The sequence below is a fragment of the Oxyura jamaicensis genome, chromosome 5 (assembly GCF_011077185.1).
Source record: "Oxyura jamaicensis isolate SHBP4307 breed ruddy duck chromosome 5, BPBGC_Ojam_1.0, whole genome shotgun sequence".
In the NCBI taxonomy this organism is placed as follows: Eukaryota; Metazoa; Chordata; class Aves; order Anseriformes; family Anatidae; genus Oxyura; species Oxyura jamaicensis.
Window position 1 is genome coordinate 46,933,213 of NC_048897.1, and position 19,443 is coordinate 46,952,655.

Genomic DNA, 19,443 nt, shown 5'->3' on the forward strand with positions numbered 1-19,443 from the left:
GCGTAGACTTCTGATAACAAGCTCAGCACAACAGCACCAGTGAGCCTTCAGAACCTGCTCTTTGTCACAATTTTAGCTAAAAATATGGTTGGAAAGGTATATTCTGGGGTCTTCATAAAATCACAAAGAGGAGCAACGTGCAGGAAAGGACTCCAACGTTCTGGGAGGCAGAGTGCTGCTGTGCAAGGCACAGGTGCCTGAGGGACACATACCTATACCATGGTACTGCCCTGCCGAGCAAGACACTTGGCTTCACCTCTGTGCCTCCGCTGCTCCGACATCAGGAGACGAGGATTGCAATGCTGACCTCCTCCACACAGCACTGTAAATTTTACCCCTCAGTTAGGAGGAAGCAAATTGGAGTTACAGCCCTGCTGCCAGAACTGTTTATGTATTGGGTCATTATAATCTTCCATAGTAAATATGTTAAAAAAACAAACACAGAGAAAGAACCTGAGAGACAAGTACACACCCTCTCAGCCAAAAAGCCTGACCATTCACCTAGAAAAGCTTCCTCTTTGCTCTCCTCCTCGCCCCACAGCTGTGGTGTTTGGGACTGCATAGTATCCACAGCTCCAGAAGGAGAAGGGCCATGGCTAGGCCCCAACCGCGCCCTCGGCCTTGTTGCCCCTTGGGGAGCAAAGCTGGCCTGCTGCTGCTCAGGAAGAGGGACCAGGCACCAGCCCCAAAAATCAGCAATCACCTGCCGCTGTGTTGCCCACCAGCAGACAGACGGGATGGTCTCTGCAGGACTGGCCAAACACCAGAACGGCTGAGGAGAACGACAGCTTGGCGGTGCCACGGGCACGGCGTTACCAACCCATGGAGTTCACGTGGCAACCTGACCGACGGTGCGGGGAACATGACGACAAGGCCTGCCATGGTACTCAGAGCCAAACTGCTGAGACATTATGATTGAGAGCTGTGAGGTAAGCACAGAAATGGCTGGACTGCCAGGCTCCAAGGGCTGTGATGAGTGGTACAAAGCCCAGCTCGCAGACAGTTACTACCGGCACCCCTCGGGGCCATGCTGTCTTCACTCACAAGGAGACGCCAAGGCAGAAGGCACCCCAGGCAGGTCTGCAGATGCCATCAAGCTGGGGAAGCAGTCAGTGCTCCAGGAGGGAGGTCATCATAAAAGCAGTGTTCAGAGGAACCTTCGCAACTTGGAGAACAGGGCTGGCAGGAACTGCATCTGTCTTTGAATTTAAAAAGTCCTCTGCCTGAGACAGAAGAACCCCTTGCTACAGTACAGGCTGGGACTGACCAACTCTAAACAGCTTGCAGAAAAGGATCTGGAGGTCCCCACGGACAAGATGAGCAGGAGTAAGGAGCATGCTCTTCCATCAAGAAAGACCAAGCACTGTATCAGAAGTGCAGCCAGCAGTTGAAGGAGGTGATTATTCCCCTCCAGCAGTACCTGTGAGGATGCATCTATAGCACCACGTTCAGGTTTAGGTTCTCAGTGCAAGACAGACTTTGATATCCTAGAGTAACTGCAGTGGAAGACTAATGAGATGGTTATAGGGCTGGAGCATCATACTTAAAAGGAGAGGCTGAGAATACTTTAGGCAGGAAGATCTAATGCTGTCTTAACTAACTCATGATGGCGTACAGAGAAGACTGAGACAGATTCTTCTTGGACACAGTGACAGAACAAAAGGCAACTGATGCAAGTTGCAGCAAGACAAAATCTGATTACATACTAGGAAAAAAATATTTACCATGAAGCAAGCAAAACATTGCAATACATAGTCCAGAGAGAACAGGATATGCCCGTCATTAGAGAAAACCAAAACTCAGCTTGAGTAGGGCTTCAGTGATCTAACAAGGATGTGTGTGGAGAACTGGAGAAGATGATCTCCTGAGGCCCTCTCCAATCTAAATTATTCTGTGATCCTACAGAGGGCACAGCAATTCTGGATTGTCCCCTCAGCATTGTCAGTTTCAAATACATTGCCTATGTAAGCGTTTCCTTGTATGCATCCCACCTTCTCTGTCTGCTAGGAAAATGGTGGAAAACTCTCTATATTCTCTTCCCTTCCACCTCTGAATGCTTTGGTGGGAGGGATTCTCGTGAACAAGTACTTTTTTTTTGAGCAATATTTTTTGCAGCTTCTGTTTTTAACACTGTCCTCTGCTTCTGGATGCTACTACTCCTCAACCAACATTCTTGGTTCCTGATCATGCTCCAACTTTCCCAGTTGCAACAGTAGGAAAGTGACTTGCTTACAGCTCCACTGGGGAGGCTGCCAATATTATCAGCAAAAAACAAGGACTGGAGCATCCTTGTTTCATCACTGAATGACTTCAAGAAACAGCTGAAACGATGAAGCCATCAGTTCCAGGACTGAGGAATGAACAGAGTAGCAACCAATACTTGAGGTTTTTTCCTTTGCCATAGCAGAAGTCTAGATTCTAGCTGGAAGGTAACAAGCAGAGACTAGTAGATATAATACTGAAAGTATACAAAAGTATTTTTCAGCTGAGAAAGTGTTATCTGAATATGTGCTGGAAGTAATTATTGGCAATGAACTGGGTCCTCCAGATGCAGTAAGAATGTAGTGACTTGGGAGTCCCTAAGAAACAGCAGCACAGATGTAGTCCATCTGTTGCCTTCCCTAGAAGACTAATCCTTTAAGGACCAGAAATTGTCATAGAGAAAAGAAAATTTAACTTAGATCCTGCAGAAGGTAATGGCACTCACATGGGAAACCCAGACTTTCAACTCCAGATAAATACAGAATAGGATGTTCTCCAGTGTCAGGTACCACCTGAGACCCAGCAGCTGAAAACTCCATATGTTTCTTTAAAAGACTTCTTCAGTAATAACTTACAATTATTTTACATTTTTTTCCTCAGTTCCCTGAAGATGAAGGATGGCCCACTGGTAATTTCAACAGCACGTTTGAAATGGAAATATTCTCAGTGCAGACTGCCCAGCTCTTTTGCCCAACAGGGAAAGTCACAGAAAAGAGCATCTACAGCCCAACTGCCGTTGGAGCTGAACAGGCAGAATTTCGTTACTCTGAAGGCATGGCTTCATTAGGGGGAAAATAAAGTGTGTGCTCAGTGCAAGTTAGCTAAAAGGGGACAAAATCCTTGCAAAGTAAGGACACGGTGGTAATTTCTCACAAACCAGCACATTCAGGCAACGTCTCAAATTTTCTGCAGTTTAACTTGAACCATCAGCTCTTTGTTTGTCCCACGATTGGGCCACACAGTACAGTACCTGAGATGACAATAACAACTTTGTTTCCTCTTGGAACCTGCAAGGCCAAAAGGCTCTCTACAAGCACAATAAAAAGTTAAAAGGACTAATTACAGAATGAAAACAAAAAACAAAAACAAAACCCACCACCACAATGGCAGAACAGCTAAGGTGAGAAAATCTCCTGACAATAAGACATCGGCAATGTCTGGAGTTCTTTTTTTTTTTTTTTTTAATTAAATATACTTACGCTTTTCAGTCAGTACATGTCACACTGCTGAATATGGATTTTTAATGCATAATTTTCTCACCATATTATTTTTTCAGCCTATATAGTTAAAAGGCTTTTCTCCTCTTTCAAAACTTGCTTTCCATCATTAGTAATTTGTGTGTGGTATGATAAATTATATTACAGATACATTTACCATTCCTCCCTGCTTATCAATACAAAAAGAATCTGAAGAGCACTGATTCCTACTCCCTGTCTAGGCATAAGATCTTATTTTTGGCAGACAAGATGCTCCACCATTGAAGAAACAGTTATATATCTCCATTTAAAAACACTGATTAGCAAATCTCATAACACTTTACCAACACATGCAGTCAAAACATTACTGATACTACTGTGTTTCTCCCAGACTGGAAGGATGTTGAAAACTTAAATGATTCACTTACAGCTGATCTAAAGACGAGAGCTCTGCAATTTATGTTTTATTGTCAAATGTTTAAAGGATCAAGTCTAAATAAAATACACAATACACTAGCTTCAAAGCACACATTATCTTCAACATCTTATTTCCAATTAGCAAGTCAAAATAAAGAAGGCATGGGGAACATTTGGCTTCAAAAGCAGAGCTTGGAAGAAATCAAGATTTTGGTTGTTTTGGGTCTCATTTAAGACTCCCATTTTCCCCCAAACTGCTGAAACTGAGTAATATGGAAAAGTTTTCTCTCTCTCAAGGGGGAAAATAGCAGATATAGCCACCATGTGATTGGGTATTACATCATTCAGTCTTACAACAATACCGAGCCAATCTGGCAGTTAAATTTAGAAGATATTTTCTTTCTCCTTTGAGGAAGGACATGGACTTGCCATAAAGGCAGGCTAATAATGAGAAGGCTAGAAAAGGCTCAGCTCAGAGTTACACTTGGCATATTACAAACTGCTAAAAATCTTTGATTGAGAAGCATTTCCAGTACGAAGTTTGTGTATGAAGATTACAGCATGCAAACAAAATCCTAGTGACAAACATCTGAAGAAACAATATAGCTCTTGAAAAGTTTTGTTTGTTTTCCAATTTTTTAAAAGGCTTGTACTTTATTCGGATCTAAGAAATCATTCTCAAGACTACTTCCAAGATAGAAAAGAGCAGCATGAAAATGACTTGTGCTTTTCCAAAACAAATTCAAAAGGTAATACTGTTTCTCTGATACACCTTCACTTTATTCTCACAACATTATAAAGTGAAAGACAAAAAAAAAGTGCAAGACTTAAGAGTACGATGAAAGTAGAAAGAATTTTAGAAGACCTCAAGTTAAAGCAGTATTTGCCGACAGCAAGCATATTAGTGCTTATAGCTTTCAATTCAGTGGATTTTATTTACCCTATTTTGTATTAGCTATCTTAATTAAACTATTTAAGAATACGAATTCGCCTGCTAAGGCATCATTCTTACTGCATTAAAATGCAAATATACAGTCTTCAGAATGATTTTAATGGAAGAGAGCATTTAATTTTCTAATTGATTTCTAAAGTATTAAAATGCAGAAATCATTAGTGATGGCTACAATCAGGAATATTTTTCAGCGAATGCATCAAAAGCATTAACGGTAATTGATCGTGTTTGCTGCCAGGATTTATTTAGACAAAGCATCAGGTAATTTTTTTTTTCTCCTTTCAAAAAAAGGGGAAGGTGGGGGTGCAGAGAAGGAAAAGGAAGCTTCTCCTCCACATGCCTCACCACATCCAGCATATCCTCTGACAGAAGCAATAACACGCTATACAATGACTGGCCACACCACACCGCTTTGTATTTAGCTAGTGTTTGCAACATATTAACTCCCATCAGGTCAAAACACTCCTCATTTATAATGCTGGTTATGCTGACATAAGCAGCAAAATTCAGATGCAGAGAGAAACTTCTGAATTAAGCAGAGCCAACCTAGTCATTTCCTCTTTTAAACAAGCTTTAAGAGATTGTTAAATATTTATTTTCACAACCATGCAAGGACTTCTGAAGGTCAAAGACATCAGAGGTGGGATCCCCTTCCTTATCATCCCTCCTTTGTATTTGTTTCACTTAAGGAGGCCCCTCTGCCATCACGTTTCCCTCCCCTCATCCATCACCCCATCTATCCACCCAGAACTCGCCCTGCCTTCCCTCACCTCATTAGTTCCTGGGTCTCTGCCGCCGTGTTTCAAAGCCTCACCCCCATTCTCTGCTGCTGGTATTTGAGGGTTTCATCCCCTAGTATTTTTACCCCACTACTGCCAATGCCTCCACAGCTTTCCCTTTTCTGTTTCTTTCCTTATTTTACCATCAATCTCATCCGTTCAGAAACCACAAACTGGAACCCACTTACTAAGGGGGCAGACCATGCAGTCAATTTAAACAGACCATGTTGCATGCATAAAAAAAAAAATCTGGCACAGGTTCTTCTGCTGGAAGTATTTCTGTGCTACACAAGGCCTGACACAGTGACAGAGCACGGGGCTGCCAAACAATAAGCACTTGTTCTACCTGCCCACATCGCAACTCAAACCAACAGCAACAAAGGCTTCAGTGGGCCTAATCCAGAAGTTTTCAGAACAAAGCTTGCTCCTTTCTTCCAAAGAGGGACAACGACAGCTGGTTTTGTCCCAGTATGGGCAGGTACGATGGGAAAGGGCAAAGTACCTGCAAAAAATTAAAAACAATCTAGGTGCAACAGCTCTACTGTGAGCAAAAGCTCTGTTTTTAGCAGTCACATCCATCAGTGTGCTTGGAGAAAGAACTGCCTAGAGACAGACTTGAAACACTCTGCTCTGTAAAGCAGAGAAAAAAAACTTCTGCAGTCAAATTTCAGAAGAGGATTATTTTGACCTTTACTGCTCAAAATTTCACTTGAATAGGGAAAACAGAAATAGCAAAACTATCAGAAACTGCCTAATCTGTAATCTTTATAGGCCATCTTGTGACCCTGTCCCCCCCTCCTCTATCTCTGCAGACGCTTTGTTTAACGCTGCATTATGGAAAAGTTGACAATTTGAGCCACCTGCTGGGTGCCAGCATCCCGAGGGGAAAAAGTTGGTCACTCTTCCACACAGAAGCTGTGAGAATTTTGACGCCGCATTTGATGAGAGCAGGACCAGGTGTCCCCCGCACCCCCCAGCACCAGAGGTCAAATAACTTTTCTATCCTGAGTTAGTAGCAAGTTAAGAAAAGAGCAGATTTTCAGAGTGTGCAGTTCTTAAACAAAACGTTAGCCTCAATACACACAGACATGCAAAATTACAGTCCTCCTGCTTCTTCTGGATGATATATTTAGAAATCCTATTAGCTGGAGAGATCAACATTCTTATCTGAATTTCCAGGATGCTGTAACATGCAAAATTAGAGCAGCTCTCTTAAGTGGGTCAATTATCACTACTGCACTTACAGCAGCTTTTCCCCTCCCTCCCTGCAGCATACATAACGGGCATTAAGCACAGGAATTTAAACAGCAAGATGTTGAGTTGACACACTCCACAATGTAAGGCTCCCTTCCCTTTTTATATTTCCAAAATCTTAAAGGAACAAAGAAAATCACCCAAGTACAGAACCTCCACATTAAAATCATGGTCTCCCTGTGGCAAGCTTCAGTAACTTTCAGAGGCAGGACACCCTGCAGGGTAATGCTGTTTGCCAGTCACACTCACTATTTTCCTGACACTTCTGAGTCACACATAAGTGAAGCTTTCGGCCTTTTTTTTTTTTTTTTTAATCCCTGAAGGGCAAGAGGAGAAGCTGAGGGCCACTTACCACCTCCCCAGCCCTGTTCCTCAGGTGGCAGAGCCATTCCACCAGTCTGAAAGGCTTCAGGTCATTTTCTTCTTGAGATAATTCTCATTAAAAGACACTGCAGACCACCAGATACATGTGGAACAAAACTAAGTGTTAAATAAAAGTACCCAGCAACATTTTAGATACTACAAAGATGTTCATAGGGGACTGACAGGTATGGCACAAGAACTAAGGGAAACACAGGCTCTGACTGGCAAGATACCTTTGAGTGAGACAGCTCCAACTGTCCCAGCAACTCCAGCAGTGCAGGGCAGCACCAGGAGCAGCCCTTGCAGTGTGGGGATAAGAATGGAGCTGCCTCACCTGGAAGATGGAGGACCGGCCCCAGATGACTACAGGTTGACAGTGCTTTTCAAACAAGCACCCATATGCAGTAGCTAGAGCAGCGGACAGAGATTTTCCTCCCAAAACAGAGTTAATATCTCAATAGCATTTTATATGGGTTCAGATTTGTGACAAAACCAGAGACAGAACAAGCCTGCATACTACACCAAGTGAGCACATGGAAAGGATAACTTGTCTATCCTTCCCATTGATGGGAAACAAAATACATCCTCTCAGAAGCATACTTGCATCTCTCTATATGGCAAAAAAGTGTGAAGCATTACTGTCAAGTGAAAAAATATGATTTTCTTTCACTACACGTAAAAGGTCATGAGTCCTGCTGTTGAAATTCAACGATCCCAACCCTGGCTGGAGGAAAGGGTTGGAAAGGATGGAGAACCAGGAGAGAAACAGAGGTGCAGAAACTAAATTTCTGTTGCTGTACCAGCCTTCTTCCTTATAACTCTCAACACTTTCTCCTGTGGTATCAAATAGGAATCACACAAGCCACATACTACAAAATACATGAGCTCTTTGGAAATAGATGAAACTAATATGGGACAACAACAGCTGCACTGTATTTAACATGAAAAGTTTTCATTAACAGGGTGAAACTCTCCCAATTAAAATCCAGCCACAAAAAAAAAAGCTTTCCAATTTTAAAACTTCATTCTGAAGTGAAGTAGACAAGGCTATTCTAAGATTTTCAGTCCTAGCACCTTTCTAGGAAGTAAGACCACAGCATCTTTTACCATAAAAAAAAAACAAACAGTGAAATGAAGCCACTTTTGTGAATATTACATGCATTTTTAACTATACAATTTAAAATCAGTTTTTAATATCTTGTGCCTTTGTCAAATTCAGCACTTGGACAAACCACATTTTGAATGCAATCATATTTAATCAAGAGGTCAGTGACTAAATAGACAGTCCATAACCAAAGAGAAATAGAAACCATTTTTATTAGCTTGCCTAACTAGAGCTCTGAAATTTTGTTGATTAAAAAAATATCTAATTTCAAAAGTTAACTTTTTAATTGGGAACATTAGGGCCTGCTGGCTTCCAGGAAGCTTAGCAGAGGTCAACAGATTGCTGGAGATCTAAATTTTCATTTCTAATAAAGAAAAAAGTCTTGCCCTTTTCCTTGCTAAGATGGACCTTGAAGTGTTAGCAGGGGAACAAATAATGTATCCATCAAAGGCTCTCATGGTGAGGCTACACAAAACTTCCCATAACAGTATGGAAACCAATAGAACCTGATATTGCTCTAAAGGAAATTAGCAGAACACCTCTTGCAAAATCCAAAAAGGGAAGAAAGGTTCAGTGGCTAGTGCCTAATCCAGGAGAAAAACCAATTCCTTACTCCATCTCAGATTTTCTGGGTAACTTTGGATGTGTCACTTAGCTTCAGTTCTGCACCTGGAAAATGAAGATAAATACTCTCAACTTCCCTTACTGTGACATGAAAATAAACACATTAAACCGGGAGGCATTCAAATAGCTTGGCAATAGAGTGCAAGTACTGCAGACAAATAGGAAATAACAAAGTACTGCCCCATTCAGTGAGGAGATGCCCGTTTTTTTTCCCAAATCCTTCTTGCCTGCTGGCATCCTGCATTGCCTCCATGATCCTTCCTCAAACAAAAGGGTGCCTCAGGGGCAGAGGAAGCAGGGGAGGAAAAGAGCCTGACACTTTCTAACCCAGCACAATTTTACACAAGAAACCAAGGCATCAAACTTTCTCCTGTCAGCCTTATACTCCCAACACTTACATTTAAGAGGTGTTTTTCTTCAATGCTTGGCAGAAAGGCTCTCCATGAACAATCCAGAGAACACGTCTCATTTGCCTACTCTGCACTGACCACAAGAGGAGCCCCCGTCTTTCCTCTGACTACAAAACACCGCTGAAGCTACCTGAATAACATGGACAACATCAAGCTAAGAAGGCTGCCCGGGGGAAAAACCTGCCCTGAACTTACCTCTGCAGGCAAACACTGGGATATTTACACAAGATAGCTGGTGAGGGAACTTTGTGAGGACTCCTCTCATGTGGAAAAGGTTTTATTTACTAAGGTCTAATATGACAGGATTTGGTTTACAGCTAAGGGTGCATTTTCCAAAGAGCATCAAAGAGGGGAAAAAAAAAAAAAGAAAAAAAAAAGGTGGTGATGGAGATAAAAGATATTTACCATGCGAAATTTTACTCATAAAAAGCCCAGGTGGTAGCACTGGAAAATATTACAAACAAAACTGTGGACACTCGTAGTTTTTATCGCAGTAAAAAGGATCACAAACAAAATGAAATGTGCCTCGATTTAAACAAACCCATATCCCACCTGGAAAACCCTAGCCAGCCTCCCATTGTTTCTGGGTGACCCCGGGGCAGCCGCAGCCTGCGGCCCGGCCCTAAGTCACTCCAAGCGCGGCCTGGCGCTTCCCAACTTCTCCCTCTCGGGAACAGCAATACCAGCGAAAGAGCCCTTTGTTTCCATTCAAACGTATGTAGGGGTGGAAAAGCTGTTCAAAACATTAAAGAGAAACAACCGAGGACTGTTACTATTCCAAGAAACAAATTACCAGCCGTAGTCGGCAGTGCCCTGAGCGCTCGCAGTGCCAGCTGAAGTCAGATGTCGCTGGAAGTGCTCAGAGCTGCTCAGCCCCAGCAGGACAGCAACCAGCTCCATCAGACCCGATGGTTTAAAACCAGTAACCCCTTCATACAGATTTTTATTTTTCCTTTTCCCTGACACTGATTACACAGACATGTTTTGTAAAGAGAATAATAAATGAAAGCTTTGATAGGTAGCTCGCCCAAAGGATGAAACCCCTCCCGAATTCAGCTAATGGCTAGTAAGCCATCTTCCTTTGGAGCATTAACACTGACAAGTAACATAAACAAGGTAAAGGAAAAGCCATGTCAAAGTTACTGCATTGTGGGTTTCTGTGTCAAATAAGCTAAAAGCCATAAACAGATGTAAAATGAACTCGGATCTCACATGAAGTATTAATCTTTCCAAAGAACTGTAAATAAAAGCTGTACTTGTAATCATTTTTGAAGCTGAAAAAAATAGTTCTATAACTTAAAGAAAACACATTTTTATTTGTATTACATGAATATTTTGCATTTTACTATTAAACAACTCATAAGAAACAAGGAGAATTTAATGTTTTTCTGTTTCAGGCTGAGGTTATTCAGGCATAATTCCGACTGCACCAGCAGACTTGGCTAGAGTTTTCATCACATTTTCACAGAGGCTGGCTGGCAACACGTACATTATGAAAAAAGAAGAATAAGCAGATATCCACATAAGATAAATACATTCCATTCCCTCAAACTGAGTTCAATGCAGACAATTAAATACTGTTCTCCCTCTCCAAACGCTTCCCACTCCTTTGGTCCTGCCACTGGTGAGTGCACTTCTCATCACTTCAGCTCCTGGCTATATTTGACTCTAACTCCCCAGGACACATACTTTGCTCCTTCTGCCATCATAGATATTTATTTTAAATGCACGGTCTTCCATTTCAAAGGCTGATCTGTTCCCATCTAATCTCTCTTGCCTCTACGACTCCAGTCACTCCACTCAGTCGAGCCACCCAAAACCAAGGCATTATCTTTAAGCTCCAAAAATGCTGCTCTTTGCATCTTCTTCTGTGTTATCTTTCCTCTAAAATATGTTCAAAGTCTTTAACTTCCTTTTCTAAACTTCTCCCAAATAATTTCTTCCTAAGCGTTCTATACCCAACACAATGACAATGAACATTTTAAAGTCTGTAAATCTACTTAGCAGCATTATATAAATCTAAAAGTGTTACAAATACTGTATATATTTTGTACATCACATTTCTTCTCTTTGCATGCTGTCCTCTACTGATTTCTCCACAAGACCAAAACCAAGTGCAGGCTTACTACCCTGAACATGCATCTTTGTTCTTGCTAAAGCATCTCATTGCTTTGCCATTCTCTATACCTGCTCTTGGTCTTCCTTGCTGTGGGAGCAAGTCTGCCTCCTATAGCACTTCTGTACATGGACAGATCTAGGCTGGAAACAAATATAACACAATAATAATGATAATTATAATTAATCTGTGGAGATCTGAATGTATTTTAATTTCAAAGGCCAGCAGTATGTACCTGTCTCTCTCAGATTTTCAAAATTCTAATGAAAGGGTAAGAAACCAGAAAAGCAATATATGATTCAATGTTCAGAATCTGTAATCTGGGGTTGGTTTTTGCACTACATTTACCTTAAAACACTTAAAAAAAAAAAAATTGAGAGAAACAAACTGGCAGAACACAGGCAGAACCTGAACTCACTCTCCCAAAGTATCACAGTTAAATTCTTTGTATCAACAACAAAGTAAAGTTTGATTTAAAAAAAAAATCAGCACTGAAAGAACTGAGCCATAGAGTCACGCACTATTACGTCTTGATTCCCAGGCCATACAGTAACCAGGCACGTAAAAATGGAGTTTTGGGGGATATTAATATAAAAAGAGAGACTATTTTTGTAGTCTTATTCGTAACATACTTCTACTGTTTTATATGCAAGATTATACAGGAAGTGACCTATATTTAACAAAAAAGGTGGGAAAATGTATTTAGGTATTTATGAAGTGTTGACCAGACCAGTACATATTGCACATAACTGAGATACATGCTGAATTACTTTAAAGGAGGACGTGTCAAACAAGCAAGAATTGTTGCTTGTTTGTTAGAGAAGTTAGCTACACTTGTTGCACAGATAGCTGCTGCATTTACAATGTACCTACTTGCCTACTACAGGTCTTACTGTTCCAAATACTGCCAATGAGGAAAAACGGATTTGTATATTATGGTTAGGCTATGATTTAGTAGTATCAGATAATGATTATAAATTACTTTAAAAATGTGACACAAGCATTAAAGAAGTGGCAATGTTTCTAATTGAACACTGTCTTTACAGTAACAGTTATACCATTCAAAGTTTGCACAAGACTACATTAGAAAAGATTAGTGTAATAGGCAAGTCTTCCTTTAAGTTCCATTATTCCTGCAAAAACGTTTTGTTTTTTAACATATAAACATGATGACTACAACATTATCAGAAAACACAAATTTTAAGATACTGAAGGTAGATCTCAGAAGTAAAAATAACTCAGATCCTAAAAGGAAAGATAAGCTGCTCAACTGCTAAAAGAAATATAGAATGAAAACAAGCAATCTAGAAAAAAACAAATAGAATACTGATGATATGCACAAACCGCTTTAAAGCAGAAAAGGACAGCCAAAATAATACTGAAGTAATTGCTTGTATTCTCTTGGGTTCATGATACTAAACTCCAAATTGCAGTTACTGCAACACAACATAAAAAACATACATAAAGCAAATAAATTTGAATACCCATCAGTATTTAAGTTTATAGAGATTTAAAATAATATTTACAAATCAAATATATTGATGTCTAGAGCAAAGAGTACTCACTTGCAACTCTAACCTGTGCCATCTCCAGCCATTGACTTCTTGCATGACCTTTAAGCAAATTTCAGAACTTATCAAATGTCTTTTCCCCTGAAACTCAATCAGTAGTGTTAGTCCTTCCCACAAGCATTAGAAGAAAGAAATCTAAGTATCTTGTTGGAAATCCCAATGGAGCTGAGATCTGCTTTTTAATGCTGACAGTGCATGAGGCTTGTGGTTAATTTTTAGTTGTTTTTTTGTTTTTCTTAATAAAAACAAAAAAGAATTCCTAGCAAAGCACAGGAAAAAACAGTTTTACACTAGAAGAAAATGTTGAGAAACAAAAAATTAAGTTACTAAGGGTAGGCAGACTTAAATTTATGGATCCCTGAAAATAATACTAAGCATTGTCTATTTAGAAAGGGAAGAATTTTACTTGAACCATGGGAAAATATCCCACTCTCTTCATTATACAAAACCAACAGTCATAAAATGAGGTCCTAAACACTTACCTTTTCAAATTTAGAAAAAAAAGAGATCTAGCTGGAATAGTTAACTTGCTAGAAGTATGGTTTTTATTGTCACTGCTTGAACAGTGAACTTTTTGCCCTCCATCATAGGTGTATTACCTAGGGGACCAAGTGATAACTCTCAGATTGCACAAGCGTGAAAGGATACGAGGAGTTCCTTCTGTTCTGCACACCAGGTAGAGACATGCAGCAATTACATGGGTCATCTTTCTCCCCCGGGTTAGGTGCTTGCTCACAGCCATCTTGAAAAAATTAAAGGCAGTATCCAGACAGTGTTGATTCAGTTGAAGCTGGTTTCCCAAGTGGTGAATCTGACGTTTTCCTAGAAAAATCAACAAGGAAAAATATTTTTAATAACTTGGTAATTGAAGTGCTTTTCAGGGTGGGGTTTGAATACAAAACCAAGAGGGTGGACTTTGGATTTCACCTCTGTGTTAAATACAAAAGTTAGAACACAGCAATGGACCAAGTTCCTGGGAGCTACATCATTGTTAGGCAAAAAAAAAAAAAAAAAAAGCCTGGATTTGCACTCCTAAACTGAAATGTATTCAAGCAATGAGCCCTAGAAAATTAAGTTGCAAAGATCATTCCAATAAAGGATCAAAAATATAGTCAAGACACCTCAGAAAGATTACACACCCCTCCCCAAATAGTCTGAAAATCGGCACTACAGAGCTGAGCTTTTGAAAACATCAGATCATGTCAGATTTGATGTTAACATGCAAACAAATGAGACATTTTGCTGCATCTCTCCAAGAGGTGATGAAGTTTGAAGTTCCTCTGACCACAGCCTAAACCCATAAGGAAAGGGGCTGCTCTCAGAGCCTGTCTGTGATCACAACTGATAGGGAGGCACTTCCTTCCTCCGAACACTTTCACAGCAGCGCCTTCATTTAAGGCTTGGCTGCCAGACTGCGGAGACTCGTTTGTGGCTCCAGGAAAACAAATGTGCCTTCACCCTTAAACAAAATAATAATAATTAAAAAAAAAGTGCTTCAGATGATTCATTGCAGGAAGCGGTACAGCTGCTAAGACAGATGTGGAAAGCAAGATTCAGTCCATTCTCACAAGTCCAGCTACAAAAAAGTGCACCGAAAAGACAGCTTAAGAAAAAATATGGGGGGAAGTCATGAGGAAAACAGTACTGAAGTTCCTCAGCATAAAGGGGTCAGACAGCACATCAAGAAAAATCCTTTAATTCAATGTGCTGGACAGATGTTTCCAGTATGCATATTTACAGGAAACACTCATCTGTTCCCTTCAGAGATGTCAGAAGCAGCTTTGCTGAAGCGGGCACAAAGCTTGCGCGTGCCTCAGCAACCTTTCCTGCAGAAAGCGATGGTGACTGCACAACTCTTACCCCAACAATGCCTGCAAACACTGCACTTCTTAATTTTATGCAAATTTCCTACATAATCATCACTAATAACATGGTAAAACGTTTAACCTCTGAACAACCTTCTACCAACAGCACTGGCTCAATTTGGCTTTAATAAAAAGTGACTCCAGAAACCCACTGGGGCCAGAAAAACTCTGGACGAACAGAAGCTACAAAGCTACAGCTCCTGCTCTCCGTAGGGATGGCAGTTGGAGGAGATCTCATTGGTGAGCGCACGAAGTCACTTTGGGCAATTGGGTACGACACATTTGGATGAAGTAGTAATGACAGGAAGGATACATCACCTTCCACAGGAGGTACTGGGACAATAAGCTACCCAAGAGTATTCCAAAGCCCATTAAGTGAATTGCTTTTCCATTAACATCAGCAGGCACTGGACTGGTGGCTTTGATGCCTTAGAGTCTCAAATACGAACACCACATCTCCCCACAATTAAGATACGACCTAGCGCTTCTCCCTCCCCAAGTTTTATTTCACATTCTACGACCTGCACTCTGAAGCAGGCTCTGGGCTTCTGGGCCTCTAACACAGAATCAGTTTGTTCTCAACTACAGGCAAAAAAAAAAAATCACTTACCCTTGAGAACTACAACCTTGAATAAGCAGAGGCCAGTGAGGATCAGTGAGGCTAGGGAAAGCTACCTCCTATCAGATAAGCTTCCTGTTTTATCCACACAACTTGATCCCGAGAGACCCACCTTGTAGAGCAGAAGGCAAGACACAAGCAGGTCCTGGTCCAGCAGTGACACGAGGGCAGTGCTCAAGCTACAGCCAGCAGAGGCGGCCCCAGGTCTCCCCCAGTTTGGGCACTGGGACCCCATCTCCTCTTCAGCCACCCTCTTCCCTTTCCTCACACAGGAAAAACAAGGAGCTGTGGACATCCCCAAAGCTTACAGACCCTTACATCTGAGAGCACCCCACCACAGCACAGAAGTGACAGCAGAAGCTATGTAGCTAGCGAGCCCCAGGACAAGGGGACAGACTGCAGAGACTTCTGCTTTCCAAGACTATTTTTCCACCTTGCCCAGGCCTCTGGGTCAAGAGGACAGACAGGCAACAGAGAAAGAGCCATCGGAAGCAATCCACCATCTATCTGACAGAGCATGAAGCACAGGCAAGGAGCAGCAAGGAGAAGCTCCCCTGTGGTTTGTGACCCCCAGGAAACCATTAGGGCTCTTAGGTCAGAAGTGTCTTTCACTGGTGGTATTCTCCATTCTGGTCACGTTTTCTCCAGCCAAGATGTAGACACAAAGAAATGTTATCTGTAGAGATTTTATGCACTACATGCAGATGTACAACCACTTAAAAATAAATGAAGAAACAAGGAGAGCTGACCACACCACTGTGCCTCTCCAGCTTCAGGAGATCCAGACCGGAATCACCTCAGCAGCGAGAGCACGTCATTCCCTCCGACTCAACATCTTCAAAGTCACAAAGGCAACTGGTAACAGGAAACAATTCCAGAAGTTTTAAAAGCAAATCTCGGACAACACTTGAGTAAAGCTTTCATAACAAACATAAGAGCAGCAGTGGCTCCTGTGCCCGGGAGGAGCCGCTTGCTCTCCTGAAGGCCTCCTGGGCCAAAGGCAGAAGGCCCGCAGGGCCTGCCTGGCTCCCCAGGGCGGTGGGACCCGCGGGGTGCACACAAGAGGTGACGAGGAAGCCTGCCACATCGCCACCAGAGCAGTCTGGGACACGCACCAGGGACCAGCCCAAGTGAGATGGAGATGCAGAGCACAACAGGACAAGTGTCCATGTGGGTTTTTACTCCAGCACCCCCCTGGCCTGTCCCCACTATGAGGCATTCCTCCTCCCAGGAACTCCATTCCCATACAGGCAGAGCTCCACACCTCACAGGGCGCTCCAGAGAAACAACACACCAGAAGACAAGAGAACAACATTGAAGAAGGTGATTTTTTATTTTTTCTTTCCCCAAAAGCAATCTTTCCTATTAGCTGGCCTCACCCCCAAGCTACCATTAATATTCTCTGAGTATTTAACCTTCATTTCAAATGTTGAAATATAATTCATCGTAATCCATCCTAGGCAAACAGTATGCTTGTTTGAGTAACGTACGCTTTTTTAGCTGAGCTTTTCACCCAGCATCAGTATTTTAAAATGCAATTACTTTCAGGGTAGCCAGTCATTGTCTGCGGACAAATGCCAAAGAGATCCCAGAGCCCAGAAAGGTACTCATCCCACTTAGGAAATGCTGTTTCATTACGTGCTGTACACAGCCTTCTGCAGACCAGTGAAGGCTTTAGATCTGTGTGCTGGTACTTCCTCAAGCTGCTTTGCAGTATTATGTCAGTCAGACAGCTCAAGCAAAAATACAACAGCTGTGATTCTGCCAGTGACCCCCCAAACAAACAACGTTATGCAGAACAAGCAGCAGCATCTTAGAAGCGATGTGTGTCTCGATGACTAACTTGGTTTTGTCCTCATCTGCTACAGAAGAGGGATAAATGTACTATTTATAGCATCATCATCTAAGATAAACATTTACATTCTGCAACCAGTCTCCTATTTACCAAAGGAAGATCAAAAGATATGTTGGGTTTCCCTCCTGCCCTGAATTTAACATGACAACAAATTTCTATTCTCCTGCTACCTTATGCAACAACAGCAGCAGCAAAGAGCTGGAAGAGTTACCATTATTAACTGAGTTTCTGGATTCCTACACAGGGAACATCAGGTCCCTTGTACTCCTCCCGGTTCTTCCACAATTTCAAGAAGCATTTCCACTCAAAAGGTAACAGCCAAGAGAAGGCAGGTATCAGCTAAACAGTTTTTGTGCCAGTACTGCAGTATCAAACTGTTGTACAGTGCCCGCAGCTCAGCCAGATGACAACCAAATGGAAATCACAAAGCAATATACTCTGTTCTGCCAATCTCACCAATTTGGTATTTCCAGAGCTGAAAATATAGATGTTATATTTTATTTAACTATAAGTACAGCAATTTTACTGTTGGCATCTGAAGAGCAGACATTCACACTTAAGAAAAATGGGGCATAAGAAAATAACTCATCAAAACAAATTCTCTGTACGACACTCCAGATAGCATCAAGAAAGACAAATATGAACTGAGACCAAACTCCCATTCGTACTGCTGGTGCTCAACATGAAAAGCCCTCGTAGGAATGCGATGGTATCTACAAGCCTGCTAAGCATTCAGAGCGGCTACCGCAGCAGTACGGGCAGTGCAGGGAGGAACTGCCGAGAAGCTGCCAGCTCTGGGATTCAGAAGATGAGTAATTCCCTCCAGCAAACCCACAATATATGTCCACCAGCCTTTGGATGTACTTCCACTCCCCCTGCTCCTTGCTAGCCGGGTGGCATTTTATAACCTGCTGTTTCTTGTTCTTCTCCTGACTATCTCTAGTTTGCTCTACGCCTACCAGCACGGCTTCAATCAGCCCGAAGTGCTGGCTGATGCCCATGCTGCTGGTCTGACCATATGGTCCCAGCGTGCAGCTAGCTGGTCCAGCTCTCTGCAAGGATGCAGCAAGCCTTATGATCTCAGCCAAGACAGTAGGAATATCCAGCATCGCAATGCAATTTATTAGCAATCTGCTCAACCCAGTGTTCACCAGATTACACCGCAGTGTTACAAACTCATCAAATAAATTGAATTGCTCTACTGGCTGGAAAAGAAAAGAACTTACCTTTAAGCCGTACCATGCTCTGTGTTATAAAACAAAACACAAGACAACTTTCTGACTTTCTTATCCATTATACCCAGTAGAAGGATAAAAAAAAAAGCTTGAGAGGACAACACAAAAAACTGGCAACTACTATCTCAGTATGATAAAGTAATACCATCATGTGAAATGGTCATAAATGCATATTGTGTTTTTTCTAAATTGCAAGACAAGACAAGAACAAGCAGACAAGAAGAAGACAAAAGTAAAGCACACCCCCATTACGTACATTTTTTGTGTATCAGTAGCGTACAAAAATAGTTTCCTTTCTTGGGCCTTACAGGTCATTGACAGAACCTGGGATTTCTTTTTGAACCAGAAGAAATAGTTGATAAGATCAAAGCTTACACTTCATGCTGCACTTGCAATTTAGTGATGGCATTAAAATGGTGGCTGGATCTCTGGGAAAAGGACCAGGAACTGTCTTTTTAGAGGCTGGACAAGCCCATCAGCAAGGTTACAAAAATCCTCCCCCCTCCCTCACCAGTAAAACAGTAAATTTATTTTCCTTTAAAGAGTGAAAGAAAAAAAAGTCTAGAAACAACAGAATTTTTATGATGTGTAGGACAGATATCAAGCAGTTCCCATTTACTTCTCTAAGGCATATCATACTGGGCAGGGTGAGGAATAGAGAAAGAAAAAAAAAAAAGGAAGAGATAAAAAGAAGCTTGTGCTTCTGTAAGCAGCACACAAAATCAAGTTCCCAGGCTACCAAGTAGTAAAGTTTATCACGCTCCTGAATCTGCATCTAAAAACAAAAGGCCCTTTTCTGGTTTTAGTTCCAAGTGTACTA

General features: G+C 41.7%; 1 protein-coding gene across 1 annotated transcript in view; it reads right to left on the bottom strand.

Annotated features, from left to right (window-relative positions):
* BRF1 (BRF1 RNA polymerase III transcription initiation factor subunit) overlaps nucleotides 1-19,443 on the bottom strand; it is a 170,613-nt gene that overhangs the window by 112,692 nt on the left and 38,478 nt on the right. Inside the window, exon 3 of the mRNA XM_035326804.1 lies at nucleotides 13,698-13,871. Within this exon, the coding sequence (XP_035182695.1) occupies nucleotides 13,698-13,871 (174 nt within the window). The remainder of the gene's footprint in view (nucleotides 1-13,697; nucleotides 13,872-19,443) is intronic.